Source organism: Strongylocentrotus purpuratus, unplaced genomic scaffold (genome assembly GCF_000002235.5).
Source record: "Strongylocentrotus purpuratus isolate Spur 01 unplaced genomic scaffold, Spur_5.0 spur5_scaffold_6, whole genome shotgun sequence".
Lineage (NCBI taxonomy): Eukaryota > Metazoa > Echinodermata > Echinoidea > Camarodonta > Strongylocentrotidae > Strongylocentrotus > Strongylocentrotus purpuratus.
The window spans coordinates 12521749-12538855 of record NW_022145612.1 but is presented as its reverse complement, the minus strand read 5'-3'; the positions used below and the strand labels follow the sequence as shown (position 1 = coordinate 12538855).

Sequence of the window (17107 nt, the reverse complement as noted above, 5' to 3'; positions counted from 1 at the left end):
GGATTTTAAGGGTGCGCATTGCACATTCATGATGTATGCACAAGCTACTGAGTTGTATGTTTATCAATATTGATTTCAAGAGTTATAAATACAGAAATGCAAAATTATTACTCTTTCATTTACATTGAGCTCTTTCGAGTCGCAGACTTACCTACTTGAAAAAGGCGGGGCTCGGGCGAGCCGGGCGGGGGGGGGGGGGGGGGGGCGAAATTTCGCGGGCGGGGGAGGGGGGGGGGTACCCATATTAAGATATACGGAGGTGTGCCGCTCTAATGGGTCACTGTTTTACAAGAAATCCCTAAACGTCGGGTCCCATTTTAAACAAAAATATCCTTAAACATGGGTCCGTGTTTTCAAATTTTCCAACATTTTCTGAAAATCGTGAAAATTGGGCTTTACTATTATGACCCTTAAAAATGGGTAGGGGTTTGGAGGCTTCATCGGTACACCCCCGTCCAAACCAAATCTGAGTACCCCCCCCCCCCCCCCGGGTCCCTCACTCTTCCATTAAGGGTTTATTCCACCCTAATATTAAAATGGTTTTAATATAAGCAGAATAAACTGATAATGAGAGAGACAGATCAGTGAAAGTTTGAGCAAGAACAGATTAAAATAATAAAGTAATGAATTGCTGATGTTGTCATCAGTGAAACACAAATTTGCAACACTGTGACGTATATTGCGAGCTCCTCTCCTACATTCAATTTCATAAGCTTTTGTTTTCTTCGTTATAGATGACGGAATAGATGTTTCATACAGGGGTTGTATAGAAACATGGGTGCATGTATGACTGACATTTTTTGAGGGAAAACAACAATTTCTGATTTTCTTTTAGTACAGAACAAATGGGAGAGGAGCTCGCAAAATACGTCACAGAGTTGCCAATTTGTGTTTGATTGATCACAACTTCAACAATTCATAATTTTTTTATTTTGGATTGAAATTCGCTAAAAATATGACAATGACAAGTTCCTCTCATTGTCCTGCTCCTATTAAAACCAACTTAATACTGGGGTGGACCTCCCCTTTAAAACCCCAACAGTAAGTTTGTTCTTTCTTTCTGATAAGTTCCCAAACTGGAAATAGCCATGAAAGCTTTTTATACTTCGCTTAATTCAAAATATGCCAGTATTAATAATGATATGGGCCGCGGTTATATTCGTGTAAACTATCACGGGATAAAGGAGCATAACGTCAGAATAGCGTTATATAGATTTACACAGAGATAAGGCCCTTCTAGCTCTCTACAGCATAATATATGCCTACCAGGATGTTTTTATATGTAATACCTTCTACGTGACTCTACATGAATATGATACGTGTGAGGAAAATAACCGGGTAGCCTCGTGTTCAAAAGTTTATCATTCCAATGTTTTAATGGATCAGAGGTATTTGGTTATAGGGAGAGACTAACTCTTGGGCGTTGTTTTTTACAGACTTATGTGGGGCATACTCCTCTGCAGGTAGCAACAAATGCTTTGTCTAAAGGAATATCACCTTTTGCAGCGGGCAAAAATATGTCTACAGCTATTTTGGTGATTAAAATAGTATCTCTTCACTGAGTCTTCAAACAACTATTCTTGAAAATCAACATAAACTTTGTAGGCCTATTTGTGATAGGCATTGTATTTGTTTATGCTCATCAACGAACAGGACTTCTACAAGAACAATCAATCATCAATGCTGCAAAATTTCCACTCCCTTGAGCTTCCGTAAAGTGTGACAAAGCCGTACAAGATAAAAGAATCACGGCTTTGGTCGTACATGAAGAGCGAATAATTCCTTTTAAAAGACAAAGTCTGAAGTTATGGCATTTCAAAACTTATCCGATGTCTCAAAGTCGGGTTGGGACTGGATGTCGACACCATCGGTCAATATCAGCCGTCATGCGATAAACGACACAATCAAGGGAACGATCTCGACATTGAATGAATCAATGGCATTGGATCTCGACACCACCCCGACATCGGCAATGGATCACATCACCGCGGAGGAGAGTTTGCCAGCGGTGATAGACAAGGCGATATCGATGGTGTTCGGAACGAACAACGACACGGCCCTGGTCATAATACCGAGTACCAACCCGATGGCGGTGTCAATGGAAGAGCTCTCCCGTGTTCGTATAATAACGGCCATCATGATGACCGTCGCATTTGCGATGATCAACTTGGCCATGGGTGCGGCTATCGGCAAGGTAAAGTTACAATATTGCATCGACACTCTAAAAAGGGTTATACAGGACGTGTCAATAACAAGTTTACCCTGCTTTGGTAGCTCCTAATTGACAAGTCATTATCAATATGACTTTGGAATTGCTTTCATGATGAAGAGTTACTTATTTTCTTTCCAATGATCCTCTATTCATAATGTCCATCACGGGTGAATAAGCACTAAGGTCTTTAAAAAGTGTTGTCAAAATAGTCAACAGAACTCCTATCAGAGATCGGCTCTGTAAAATAGAAACCGTTCAAAGATATGGTTTGTCATCATGTAGCAAATTCAGCATCAGAAACGAAAAACAATATCGATTATTATCTGCACTAAAAAAAAGTATAACCTTGTAACCATACTATTTTGCCTGTTGCGCGTAAGACTGCGTCAGCGATGAGGTCTTTGAGTTTCATTGCGAAAATTATTGTACACAAGTTGAATGTAAAATGCACATTGCGAACATGGTGTCGAGCCTGTGACCCATGTACCGGCCCATGAATAATTATTGCCTTCAAAGGATTGATAATCGTTGGAATATGTCACATTCAGAATGACGCTTCGTGCGCAACTGGTATAATCCCCCTTAATCCTGCATAATCCCTTCTCTTCTACCAGGTTGAATTGATGCGCCAATGGCGAGTACCTGGCGCAGTGTTAGTTGGATCCATCATACAGTTCTTGGTGTTCCCTCTGGTTGCCTTAGCGATCGTCAGAATGTTCAAGCTCCCGACACCTTACGTCACTGGTATGTTGCTCGTCGCCATCTGCCCTGGGGGAGCTATGGCCAATCTCGTCACGTTCTTCATTGACGGTAGCATCTCTGTTTGGTGAGAAGATGTCGATGGTGATGGCAATGATTGTGACAATGGTAATGGTGATGGCAATGAAAGTAACAGTATGGATGTTGTAATGGAGGTGGTGGCGATTATCATGATGATAATGATGGTGATTATGGTGATGATGATGATGATGATGACAGTGACAATGATGACGATGATGATGATGGTGTTAAAACTTCCGGCACTCTACGTCACTGGTATGTTGCTCTATGCTATCTGTCCTGTGGCATCTATGGTCAACATTATATATAAAGTCAATGGTCAACGTGGTCAAAGTCTTTATCGATGGAAACAATACTTTTGTGTCTGGTAAGAATGGTGATGAGGAGGATGATGGGGATGGTGACAATAATGATAATGATGATGTTGATACTGATAAAGGTATTGGTGGTATTGGTGGTGATGACGATGATGATGCTGATCTTCATCATCATTTTGACAATGAAGATGACGAAGATGACGACGATGTTAAAGATGGTGACGATAATGACAATGCTAATGATCATGATAACTGAGATGGTGTTGGTGATGGTGGTGAAAGCAAGGATACTATAATGGAGTACGCCTACAAACATCGAGTATAATTGTCGAGGATGGTGGTAATGATGGGGATCATGGTGATGATGATGAGTGATGCCCTCTTCGGAATCCACGGTTGCCCCTCTGACCGAATGTTTTGTCGTGAAATTAGAAATATGCGTTTGTCTTGAAACTTCCCATTTTATTTCATTACAGAGCTCACGCAGTGATACTCAGAATTAAACTATCATATATTTCTTTTTGAAAAAAATGACCATGGAAGACACCTAGGAGCACCAGGAATTAGTGTACTTGCGTACTGTATGTCGCTCAGAATTACAGTTCAATACCAACAAACTCGCCAAGATTCGCGTACGTGTGACACACTTTCTCGACATGGACGCTCCTGCCAATCCACCTTCTCTCTCTCTCTCTCTCTCTCTCTCTACCTCTCTCTCTCTCTCTCTCTCTCTCTCTCTCTCTCTCTCTTGTCAACGAACAATTCTGCCCTATGCTTCTAAAACGTATCGTTTTACAAGTAATTGTGTTGACATGCAGTTAATAATGCTGGTACTACGTACAAGGACTTGTACAAGGACATTGGAATACGTGACATAATCAATATCTTTGTCACCTGTTAAAGCGGCATCCAATTTCATCATCGTAAAAAGGTTATTCTTCACTTTCAGGACGTTTTGTTGAAGAAAATTGTTGATGTTATCGCTAGACTGGGTTATTTTTCTCCTGTTATTCAGCTAAAAAGAGTAATATCAAGTTCAACTTCACGTTCATTAATTTCATTTTCATTTTTTACAAGCAAAACGGTAACAACACAAAAGAGAAATATAATGAAAAGTCACATGGTTGGAAACAAATATGATCATGTGAAGGAAACCAATTATAATAGAGGCTTAGCTCCTGGATTACATACATGTTTGAGTATTACATTTTCATTTTAAAGTAGGTTTTATGATAATTTCAATTATCTTTCATCGTTTGAGTAATGTTTTTTAGCTAACGTCTCCAAAATGTAAATTCCACCATAACGTCTCCTTTATTTACTATTGCCATGATAAAAATCGTAATTATGCTCAGACATTTTGCTTTTGTTCTCCTTTATCATAAAGCACGAGCATGGTGCTTATCTCGACGGTGGTATCAATGGGGTACGTCCCCGTCATGCTCCTAATCATCTCCGGTGGTATCGCTTCAGCTTCTGTCGCGGTCTCCATGTGGGCCGTCGTAGTAGCCATCTTCATCATAACCGTACCTCTTGGGCTCGGCGTCATCATCCGCTCGTACAAGGAGAGCTGGGCTCATGTCATCACTATGGTACCACAAACAACTGATATAAAAATCAGTCGCGTATCTAGGGAATGTAGAGGGGAGCACGTGATCCGGGCGGCACTTGAATTGGTCAGATCGTAACATGGGTTCCATTTTAAACAAAGATACCCCTAAAAATGGGCTATACTTGTCCTTTGGCAAGACGTTAATCTACATTTGCCACTCTCCACCCAGGTGTAAATGGGTACCTGATATGCTTGAGCGCTAGTTACTTGGGCGGCTCGGATACGACCAGGGTAATGTAAAGCGCCATGAGCGTCAGAACCTGGCGGATACCGGCGCTATATAAATAACCATATTAGTTTATACTTCGAGAAAAAAATCGGCCAAAATGATCCTTAAAAATGGGTAGGGGTTTCGAGGCTCCAGCGGCACACCTCCGTCAAAACCGAATTTGAGTCCCCCCCCCCTTCCTAGAAAGGGAAGACAGATAATAATTGTATTATATGCGCCCCAATACTCATTGTGTTTCAAATTAGAAATCAGTTTGCTTAGGTTATGATATGCGAATATTTTCTAAAGCTCATTCGCTTTGCTCTCTCGCACAATTAAGTTGCTTCAGGATCTCGTGTTTCGCGCCCAATACAGGATATAGCTAGTTTATGATAAAGATTTGAAGGGGTACAATAAAGAACAACATTTTTGCTCGTTGCTTAACTTGCTCCCTGTTGCATAAGTTTCGTCATCCTTGAGTTAAATATTGCGCCCCGAATATAGGATAAAGCATAGAAAATAGTAATTACAGAGGGTCATCGTCTGAAAGAAACTCTTATTACTTTATGTTGTTTCTAAATTTATCAACATTTCTCCTGGCTTTTCATTAATTTTGCTCCCCATTTTAGGGAGAAGTGATTAGAAATAGGCTTATGGGTGTTCAAATTCGGAAACTCTACCGCTTTATTGCAGTGGTTCCTTACAAGCTTTTCGCGGTAATTATAAATAATTGGGTTTTCGAGGATTCAAAATTGCAACATTTTTACAGCTCGATAGCTTTGCTCCCTCGCTCGCATAGGTTATTTTGCCTCGGGTCCCGAAATCCCTAGATACGCCACTGGATATATTTGTTTGTGTTTGAAAGAAGAAAAAGCGGTATTTAGTAATCAATATAGGAATGTTGGTGAATGATAATAGGATGAGAGTGTTTCATTTTTATATTTTCTTTCCCTTTTCAGACTTTTGGCCCTCCCCATTCTCTCTCTCCTCCCCCACCCCACCCTCACTCTCTTGTGTATGCCGTCTTATTCTTTCTCTAGTTCATTATGTCAATTGAAAATTCCAAAATGAGGAATGTTTCAAAGTACGAGTTTTTACGATTTAATTTATTTTTCTTGACACTTTGCTGGTTGCCTTGTAACAAACCATGACAGTAACTCTAAAAAATTATCTAATGCAGCGAAAAAGTCGTCTCTTACCTAACCTTCAGTTTGTCTCTATTTTTTTGCCGTTTACGTTGATATAATTTTATTTTGTGTGTTTTGCGTGTGAAGGATTAAGTAATAAATAATAATTCATATCGCGTTTTAAACTACCCCAACAGACAAGGGGCGCAGAGTATTCAAAATGTCACCTGTATTCTTCATATTTCCTTGATAGATTGGTATCACCGTTGGTCTCTTGGTCTACATAGCCAACTCCCTGGTCCAACTCTTCATCCATACGCAGATCTTCCACGCCCCTTTCAGGGTGTACATCGCCACCGCACTCGTCGTCATCTGTGGGTTCATCATCGCTATGTTCGTCGCATACCTCTTCGGACAGCATCCCACATCCCGCCACACACTCGCCGTACATACCGTCTTCCACAACACCTCACTGACGTAAGCACAAAGACGGAATCGAATTAGTAATTATTAAAATAATTATTTATTATGCCCGTTGGAGATAATAGTGATATTTGGGGTTTATTATAGCGCTTAATAATTCATTGACGATGTCTTTAAGCGCTTTACATTTAAATTATTACACCGGTCATCGGATTAAGGCTTACCCGCACACAATGTATGCACATTCTCCACTCCCTGGGGGGGGGGGGGCACTCCCTGCAGGTGTCATTTTACATACGCTCAAAAAACTCAGCAAACCACTGAGCAAACCACAATGACATTCGCATCCTATACCAGGTACCCACAGTGGGTGGAGGGTGGAAAATGTGGATTAATGTCTTGCCAGAGGACGCTATTGGCGTTCTGGAATTAGAACCCTTAATCCTTGGATTGAAAGTCAAGTGAATGAACCAGGCCAATATCCCACGACACCTCCACCGTTCCGCACGGAGCGTCAACCTGCTGACACTTATGACTCAAAGCTACATAATTTCTGTTATACCAGCAGGATCGCAGAGACCTTCATTATATCAACTTTAGGAATATGGGTCTACTATTACCCTATTGTATTACCTATTGAAACAATGTTCGGATTACGTCATAATTAACGTTCGCACATTTCAAAAATTGATGCACAAGGCTGTTGATATAGCCCTAGGCTGATTTTTATTTGCGGTCGTGTTGTTTGTAACTATTGATTTAAATTGGAAAAAAGGAGAACCTCTGTGTTGCTGTTTTAAGTAACATTTTAATTATCGTATTTTCCTACATTCAAAACAGAATCGTCATCCTCTGCACCGTATTTTTCGATGACCCCCATTGGCGTCAACTCGTCGTCATCCCGACGATCTACGGGCCGATCAGTAGCTTGTTCGGCATCATCTACATCATCGTATACCTTACGGTAGGCATCAACAGCGAGGAGGGCAACCATCATGAGGCTTACCAACCCATCAACGAGGAACCAGGTATGTTGATATAAATTTGTCACCTGAAATCCTATGCCAAGCTCAGTAGCCTATTGTGACGTCCTCTACACGTTTGTCTGACGTAATAGGACGGCGTCGATGTGTGCATTTCTCTCAATCAATTATGATTATACTCATATGGTTTTTGAGGCGCCATGGTAGAAATTAATGAATACAGAATATAATTGCAAAATGTACAGTGTAAGCCCTATGTTGATCGACTGATAAATTTCTATCAAGCATAATAATGTTCTGCTACGCCTCCAGAAACTCGCTTAAAGCAGATAAAAACGCAGTCAAAATGACACATCGTATGCGACATGGTATATGATCCGACATTTTCCGGTGACATGAGTTCCGGGCTTTCTTTCAACAAAATATAGGGTTGGGGTTGCGATAGGTTTTCGGACAGGTTAAGGGTAATTGTTGGGTCGTGTTGGGTCCAGCTAGGGCTGAAGTTGCGATTCTGTTCAGTGCGGGAAATTGACCGCATGTCATGTCGCTAGAGCATGTATCGTACAAACAAGGATCAAAGTCGTTGATTAAGTTCATCATTATTCATAAAACAAATTTGCTAATGAGTGCCGCTGTAACGTTGTCTTAACAATGTCTTAACAACATGATCTACTGTCACGGAATGTCGATTTGCATCCTCGCGCTAGCCTCCTTCCATTGATGAACATAGGCTATTTGTCTGTAATGTGATTGTTCCTTTTGTTTTAAATTTAATCTTATTATGTACATGGCTTTGTCTGTTTTCCCCTATGAATTTTACATGCGAGGCTAAACCAAAAGCGTGGCAAATTTTTATATTACTGTCAGTCTATATTACACTCCATCCCACATCAACCCTACCCTATGTGACAACCCTTCACGTGACATCTATTTGTAGCTCCACGGTTGGATAATTCAAGACAATGGAAAAAATTAAATGACCTTGGTAATTCCTATAAAGTATATCCACTAAAATGTCTACAAAATTATGTCAATAGTTCAGAAGATGATCTTACTGAAAGCATGTGACTCTTAATTGTATACCCCCATAATAATATTAAATAGTATTAGGTGTAATGTACATGGTTCTTTACTCGTATCACATAGCCCAGGCATCAAGTACCATCAGATTTTACAGGGTTATGAAGCTTGTGATCGGATTGAGTGGCGGATGTAGGATTATATTACAGGGCAGGGAGAAAGGGTCAGTTCAGAGCTAGCAGGGTATTAAACGCCCTTCTGGCTCCAAACAGAAGTTTTAAGGATAATTATTACCATATTCTCAAGAATTCAAGGGAGACACGCCTGTGTATAAGAGACTGGTGTTATTATGATGAAAGGGGGGAGGGGTGGTGATGTATAGGCATTATGCTCTTTGCACACGAGGCGTCATTATTTTGTGTGAAGTAGGTCTGCGTCAGGTACTGGGGCGTTCTTTGACGCACCGTGTGATAGTCACATTGCACAAGAGTGAATGCAAACAGTTCAAATATTACGTTGAATTACTATTATATGAGGGTGAATTGCCTCCTCACGCAGGTTCGACTAGCGCAATAAATGACGCAATCGAAATTTCTGGTGTAATATTATTGTGCAACGGGCATCAATGAGTCAAATTGTATTTGCTTGCGTCCCTTCAGGTAACGTCGAGTACAAGGCCCTCGAAGGCGACGATGACGATATGAAGGTCAAAATCAAGATGGCTGGATTCCGACTGAAAGTGAAAGGGTACGAGGAGATGGACGGAACTGTTTCCCCGTTGCCTATGACTGGGTATTGATTATCTCCTGGGTCCAGGGTATGTTGCCCCATACGTTTTCAACGTCATCTAAGCCTATTGATATTGAAGTAGTCACCCGAAGAATCAAAGTGTTTTGAATTGATGCAAAATTCATATCATTGCGAAGGGAAGCCTTACTGATCAAATATAACAACTCCCCTCTTCAAAATATGTTTGGGGCCCGCAGTAATCATTTCTCAAAATTTTTAATTTTGAGATCCAGATTTTCTGCCTTCAGGGGTCTTCCGTAGAGTGTCAAGATTCGTGACGTCACATGCGAGACACATCTAGCCACAAAATTGCATTTTACGCCTTTCCATGACATCTATATAATTTTCCAGCAAATTATTCGTGTTTTTCCAGAGAAAATCTTTCCATAATATTATCAGTTGTCCTGAATTTTATTCGGGTAACTACGGCATTGGTTTCGTATACCCGATGATTCTATCAAGTTGCTAGCCATAACAGAGCTTAGATCAGACCAAATAAAAAGGAAAATGACAGCTCCTATAATAATTATGTAAGCGTTTGATTTATTTTAAAATTCGTTGCAAGGTATGGGTCAGCAAACACGGCACATAACCTTGGACTTGCCCACAACATGGAAGTACAGCTATAAACATGAAATTTCGTAGATATTAAAGATAAAGTGAAATGAAATCCAATTTAAAATTAATTTTAAAAAAGGAAAAGAAAAATAGGAGGCGAAAACCTGAAAGCGAAAGCTATGTTGGAAACGCCAAAAATCAAATCAAAAATAAGTTACTATTTGAAAATCAATATTGTGAATATATTAATTAGCATCGAAGTATAGAAGTTTGTAATTTTTTTTACAATGTATCAATTTGTGTAATTTATGTGTAATTCAGTTGTGAAACTGCCATTCATGAAAGATGCAATATATCATTTATCTATTTATCTTTCTATCTTGGAGTAGAAACGAAGATAGAAAATTTAGAATGTAATATGTACCGGAAGATAAGTTAATATGATAGGGTAAATTAGTTACCTTTTTTCAGTATTGTTGAACCTATTTATGTAAATAGGCGTGTAATACATTATCTACACGTGTTCACTTTTTTAAAGTTAAAAGTGACCATGCAGAGCCAGTTGCTTCTGATTTTCGTACTATTATAACGAAGAAGGGTATTAATTTTGACTGATTATACATTAAGCAATTTGAACATAGGTGGTTTGCTTTGTATATTGGTATCTATGCTCAATGTGTAATCTTCGAAGGAGCTTTGTATTATGTTACTTCATATTATGACTACGATAAACATGGGCAGGCTTTAACGTTCTACCAAAAACATGTCTCTACGAAATAATATTATATGCCTCTACATTGTAGATAACATAGAATTACGAGTGATGTGAATCCCGGATGTGAATAGCTCCCAACCGAATTTGATAGAAAGTATGATAAATGATTGTTATAGCCGAGTAATGGGCCCAGGAAGGTGAGCTAATTGGAAACAGTAGTAAAGTTATGTAACTGGTGGTTTGATGTTCATCAAGTCTAATTTTACTTTTAGAATCATCACTTATCATAGATGACCAATACAGAAACAATTCGGCGTAAAAAAAAGAAGTAATAAACCGATATGATGTAACGGAACACATGTATTTCATTTTATTTTATTGTGACAGTCTGGAATATCATTATGATATTATTCATAATGATCTTAATATGTTTGTTATAATATTGTTTACTTTTAATTATTAATCAACACTGTGCAGTTTCTGAGCAGTGATCCTCAGAAAACCCATTAGTCACTTTCTGGGTCCCGCATAATAGAGCTCTTGTACACGTCGTAAATCTTATCTCTAAAGAATGTTGTGGTTACCTCCAGAGGGTGGGAGAGTGAAGGCTACCGCCCATTTGGATGAGGAAGGGTAAAATCCACTCATTCTATCTCATACCACCTTTGAGACAACACCCATGCTATAGAGAAGAGAACTTGTACGATATTTGACTTTCCATGACAAATTCCATCCAATAGGGGTAAGTTTATATATTTATTATATATTGCCAAAATGTATGTTTTGTGTGTATTATTACTGTGTAATCTGAGAGAGAGCGAGAGTGCGATCTCTTTGATTTCCCGAATATATTGAAGGTAATTTAGTACTTTCTCTGAGATATATTCACTTGACTGTGTTCACAGCGTAAATGCATTTCATATTTCGTTGCATGAGAATATATTTGTATTAACATTCGCTATACATGTGCTGTATTTGGTTTGCTTTGTCTTGTGAGACAAAGGTCTAGAAGTATTTTATTGAACATGATTTGCATGGATACTTTGATATGTTTCCTCTATCTGAGAATTATATAGTTCCATTGATTTACTTAATCCAATCATGCTTCATAAACTTCTGTCTGTATTTCTTTACAAAGAGGTTTCACTATTGTTGTACTAGAGAAACATTGCCCTTTTTATCAGTATTAATTGTACAATCCGTGCATAACTGTTGAAATGTTATTTGTTGGATAATTTCTGTAGGAACAGAGATAGGTATATTTGCTAAGCATATATTTAGAATTCATATCCAAAATGATATTGCTTGTCGAAATAGGATCATTTGTATATATTCATATTCAGTAACGATTATTGTCTTATATCATTGTGCTTTAAGTTTATCAGGAAAAGGTATCTTTAAGGCTTGTTGCTAGGCGATAGATATTCTTGGAACATTATCGAGTAGCAAGAACAAATCTGTCATCAGCCTGAACTGCTGTTGACCAGTTGCATTTTCTGTTGAAACTATACACAATGTGCATCTGTGTAGCTTTCGGTCAATGTTTAGACTAGAGGTGATAGGTCACTCAGGAATGTAGTTACATGGCCAAAGGGGCTTAACCCCGTTCACACTATGGCAACTTGTTAGTTGGGTGTACTGTGCATTAGGAATGCATGGGTCTGTTCATGCTAGAGATTTAATCCGATTTAAGTTTAGTTCGGTTTAACTTTCATCTTTCACTTGTATTTCAAGTCGAGTCTCTGTCGTTAATAATCAATTGTTATTATGTTACACAATTAGATTTAGTTGACAAACATTATTGTATTTAACCAATTCATTTATGTTTTAACTTAATAGATATTAAGTGTTACTTTAGGTTTTAGTATATATATATTCTTTGATGCATTCTTTGTCTCTCACTCTTCTCTTCCTCCTTACTGTAATCTATATTATTTTTCGTTTACATAACGCCATATTTTGTCACCTAATTGCATAGGAGTTTAGTTGAGGAAAACATTGTAATGTGATTATAGTAGAGCCAAGCTACCAGCTTACTACTTTTATTACTGATTGTTTGTTTATTGAAACTCTTTATGAATATGACAATTTATGATTCTTTATTTTCTATTGTATTCTTTCAGGGTTTATCCTTTCTCGGGTTTATTTTCGAGAATAAAGTATGACATCAAAACAACCTGGACCACAATATTGAGTCTTCATTAATCTCATTATCTGTGTTACAAATGGCGTAATCGGCAGGATGTCAACATAAGTTATAACCCCCTACGGATGACGAGGATTGCTGATCCACTACAGGAGAGAGATCAACCAATATCTTGGAGTAGAGCCGGACACTGGTAGACCCTGGTAGACCCCGATGATCAGAGCTGGATGTATCCCCCTGGATAAGAACTGTTAATCGCGAGAGTAACCTGAAGGGCAACCCTAGCTACTACGGACTGATCGGATGCAAGTGGAGCTCAGCAAGTGCATGGAAATCCCAAGAATGAACAGTTGTTGAAAAGACTCTAAAGAACTTTAGAAAAATAATGTAATTCAGTTGCATATTTTGAAGTGCATATTTTCCCGCTTACCTTAAGTGGAGATCTAACAAACAACGCATTGTTTCTTTGCAACAGCTAGATTTCTATCTTTTTTGTGCATATAGTAACAGGTACCAGATGAGCATGGAAGAACTCAGGAAGGAGATCGATATGCTGAGGGCAGCCCTGAAGGAGGCCACAGAGGTCAAAGAGGAGGCTGGAAGGGAAGCGGCAGGTGCTACCAGGCCAGTCTACGTGGCTCCAGGGAGGCGCTTAGATGTGTTTTCCGGAAAGCAGACCCGTCCTTCTGACCAGACAGTTCACGACTGGGTTGCAAGCGTGAGAGCCCAGCTGGAGCTAAGGGGTCTCAAGGGAAGAGAGGCAGCTGCTTTTGTGAAAGAATACCTGGAGGGGGATGCGCGAAGAGAGGTAAGCGGGAGGGGAGATGAGGTCCGGGACGACCATGAAGCTATATTTGGGGTGCTAACCAAGGTGTTTGGGGATGGCAACAGCCTTCCCCAACTCCAGCAGAAGTTCTACTCATACATGCAGGGGACGTCCCAGGACCTATTGAGCTGCTCTCTTCAGCTGGTAGACCTCTTTGACAGGATGGTTCAGCTGGACCCTACCATTAAGGGCCAGCGGGACCTATCTTTGAAGAGCAGGTTCGCAGAGGCCGTGAGGGATGAGTCTCTAAGGCGCGAGCTACGGCGGCTCAACACAGAAACGTCAAGCCTTTCCTTCTTCGCCCTTCGGGACAGAGCTATGGAATGGCTGGGACCGGCACCTACCAAACCTAAGGAGGCGGCTGTCAGGAGTATCGCTGTCGAGAAAGACATCCTGGACCTTATGAAGAAGCAGGCCGAGCAGATGGAGCGCCAGCAGGTGCAACTCGACCAGCTTAGCTCCCTTCTGACAAGCAGACGACAAACACCTTCAGGGGACGGGAAATGCTATAATTGTGGCGAGAAGGGCCACATTCGGCGCAACTGCCCCAAGCCAGTTCCAGAACGAAGGCCGAGGAGAGAACAGAAACTTGGTGAGTCACCGATTAGACCTTCATCGAGTGCACCAGGTTTAAACGAATAGCTCCCACCGTCAAGAGCCTGATGGTGGGTGAGTCATTCGACGGCTCAGCGCTCTTAAGGAGAGCAGTAGGTGATTGTCCGGAGGTCAACCTCAACCTTGGACCTGCACATTGCGTTAGGTGTTTGTTGGACACGGGGGCACAGGTATCAACAGTGACCGAGGCATTTTATAGGAAGCACCTCGGTAGCGAGTTGATGATAGACGTGTCTCGTATCCTTAGCATCAGTGGAGCCCAAGGACTTACGATTCCCTACTGCGGATACGTCGAGCTGACGGTTCGGGTGCTTGGGAGGAGCTTTCACAACATGGGTTTCCTTGTTGTGAGGGACCCTCCTGAAGCAATAGGAGAGAGGAAGAGACAGGTTCCTGGAGTAATAGGCTCAAATGTCCTAAGGGACATGCGGAATGCTCTGCAAGACGAACTTGGAGAGGATTTCCTCAGGAAGATCAAGGGTGAGAGAGACGCTACATGGGTGAGTGTCTTGGCCTTGTATGAGGAAATCTTTGTAGACCCTACGACCAAGCTCGGCGGACTGGGAAGAGTGGCCGGCATTGCACCAGTATTACTTCAGGGAAGGTCTCTACAAACAGTTCAGGTCTCGGTTAGACCTGCTAGGAAGGGGGAGATACGCACGGCGATCATCCAGGAAATCGAAGGAGAACATCTCCAGCCTGGCGTCAAGGTAATATCATCCCTCCTTCATATCACAGATAACGGTTTAATTAATGTTCCTGTAATGAACCTTTCAAGCAGAGACATTTACATTCAGCCTAGGACACCAATCGGGATCGTTCATGATGCTTCGGAAGTCGACCGACAAGAGAGTCCTCAACCAGCCTGGGTCGAGGAGCATCGACAATCTTCATCTCCTGATGTCGAACAGATACTTCGGAGGATGCAGCTGGGAGACATCTCCCTGGAGCAGCAAAGAGCCATGGAGGAGCTCATAGGGAAGTATCTGGACGTCTTCAGCAAAGATGAAGATGACATCGGCCTGTGCAAAGACGTAGACCATAGGATCTACACTACCAATGATGTTCCAGTCAAGGTTCCACATAGGCGGATCCCGCCCCATCATTGGCAGGAGGTAAGGGAATACCTCAAACAGTATCTAGATAAGGGTGTCATCAGAGAGTCGTCCAGCCCCTATGCAGCCCCAGTGGTTTTGGTAAGGAAGAAAGACGGCAAGCTCAGGTTATGCGTTGACTACCGCGCTCTTAATTCCAAGACGCATAAGGATGCATATCCCCTTCCAAGGATTGAAGAAGCATTGGAGGCATTGAGAGGAGCTCGCTTCTTCTGCAGCTTGGACCTTGCCCACGGATTTCACCAGATCCCAGTAGCTGAGGTAGATATCCAAAAGACAGCTTTTCGCGTTGGTACTGGCGGGTTGTACGAATTCGTAAGAATGCCTTTTGGTTTATGCAACGCACCAGCTACCTTCATGCGGCTAATGGATAAGGGATTCGGCGACCAGAATTTTCAGACAATTCTTACCTACCTTGATGATATCCTTGTGTTTGGACGAGACTTTGACGAAACTCTTCAAAGGCTCGAAATGGTTCTGGGACGCCTTCGCAAGATGAACCTCAAGATCAAGGTGGAGAAATGTCACCTCTTCAAGAAAAAGCTCAAGTATTTAGGGCATATGGTGGAAGAAGGAGGCATCTCTCCAGATCCAGACAAGATCAGGTCCATCCAGGAGTGGAAGACGCCCAAGACAGAGACAGAACTCCGGTCGTTCCTTGGACTGGCCGGGTATTATCGAAGGTTCGTTCCCCGATTTGCAACAATTGCAACACCTCTTCATGCTCTCGTTGGAGGAGCACAACAACAGAAGAAGAGTAAGAGCAAGGGCAAGAAAGGGAAAGTACCCAGTGATAGGAGAGTGGTTCATGGTTTGTCGGTAGCAGAGGCCTGGGACGAGAGCTGTGACAAGGCGTTTCAGGAACTGAAGGACCAGTTGACGTCTGCACCCTTGTTAGGTCACCCTGACTTCACTAGACCACTCATCCTAGAGACTGACGCAAGCTTTCATGGACTTGGAGCAGTACTCTCACAGAAGCAAGATGGCCGCTTAGTCGTTCTTGGATACGCTAGCAGAGGACTTCGACCCCACGAGAAAAACATGAATAACTACAGTAGTATGAAGTTGGAGCTTCTCGCGCTCTATTGGGCAATCACCGAGAAGTTCCGGGACATTCTACTTGGGGCCGAGTTTGTTGTTTTTACGGACAACAATCCTCTGAGCTATTTGCAGACGACGGCTAAGCTGGGAGCAACAGAGATGAGGTGGCAGGCGGACCTTGCTCAATTCAACTTTGAGATCAAGTTCAGATCTGGTCGGCTGAACGCTAATGCAGACGCCTTGAGCAGGAAAATGGACCATGGGATTGAGCAAGGGAGACTCGAAGAAGTTGGAGCTAGTCTGCAAACCCATCCTTCGTCTTTGTCCACACCGGTGCCATCAGCGCTTGCGGTGAGAGTAGAGGAAGCCTTAGAGATACCGGACACATACACCAGCAAGGAAGGGACAGCTTTGTCTACCCTTCCGTCCTTGCCCAGAGAAGAGTTGGCAGCTCTGCAAAGGAACGACCCTGTCATCGGAAAAATGCTGACCTACAAGGAGGAAGATAGTGCCCCGACTCCGAGGCAGATGGCTAAGGAAGACCAGCCAGTTCGGAAACTGTTGCGACAGTGGGGACGTCTCCTTCTTGTAGACGGTATTCTACACCGCAGGGTTACGCT

The 17107-nt window shown here is 41.7% G+C and overlaps 2 protein-coding genes across 2 annotated transcripts; both read left to right on the top strand.

The window, feature by feature from the left end:
- The first annotated feature begins 1383 nt into the window (after nt 1–1383).
- LOC578299 (solute carrier family 10 member 6) lies at nt 1384–11099 on the top strand. The gene is made up of 6 exons (XM_778476.5): nt 1384–2194; nt 2827–3038; nt 4697–4901; nt 6510–6733; nt 7520–7707; nt 9342–11099. Exons 1-6 carry the CDS (start codon nt 1808–1810, stop codon nt 9479–9481), a joined length of 1356 nt encoding a protein of 451 aa, XP_783569.2. The 5' UTR covers nt 1384–1807; the 3' UTR covers nt 9482–11099.
- A 49-nt stretch (nt 11100–11148) lies between these two features.
- LOC115918022 lies at nt 11149–14372 on the top strand. The gene is made up of 2 exons (XM_030999868.1): nt 11149–11486; nt 12868–14372. The coding sequence occupies exon 2, from the start codon at nt 13408–13410 to the stop codon at nt 14356–14358; it is 951 nt and encodes a 316-aa protein (XP_030855728.1). The 5' UTR covers nt 11149–11486; nt 12868–13407; the 3' UTR covers nt 14359–14372.
- Nucleotides 14373–17107: the final 2735 nt, after the last annotated feature.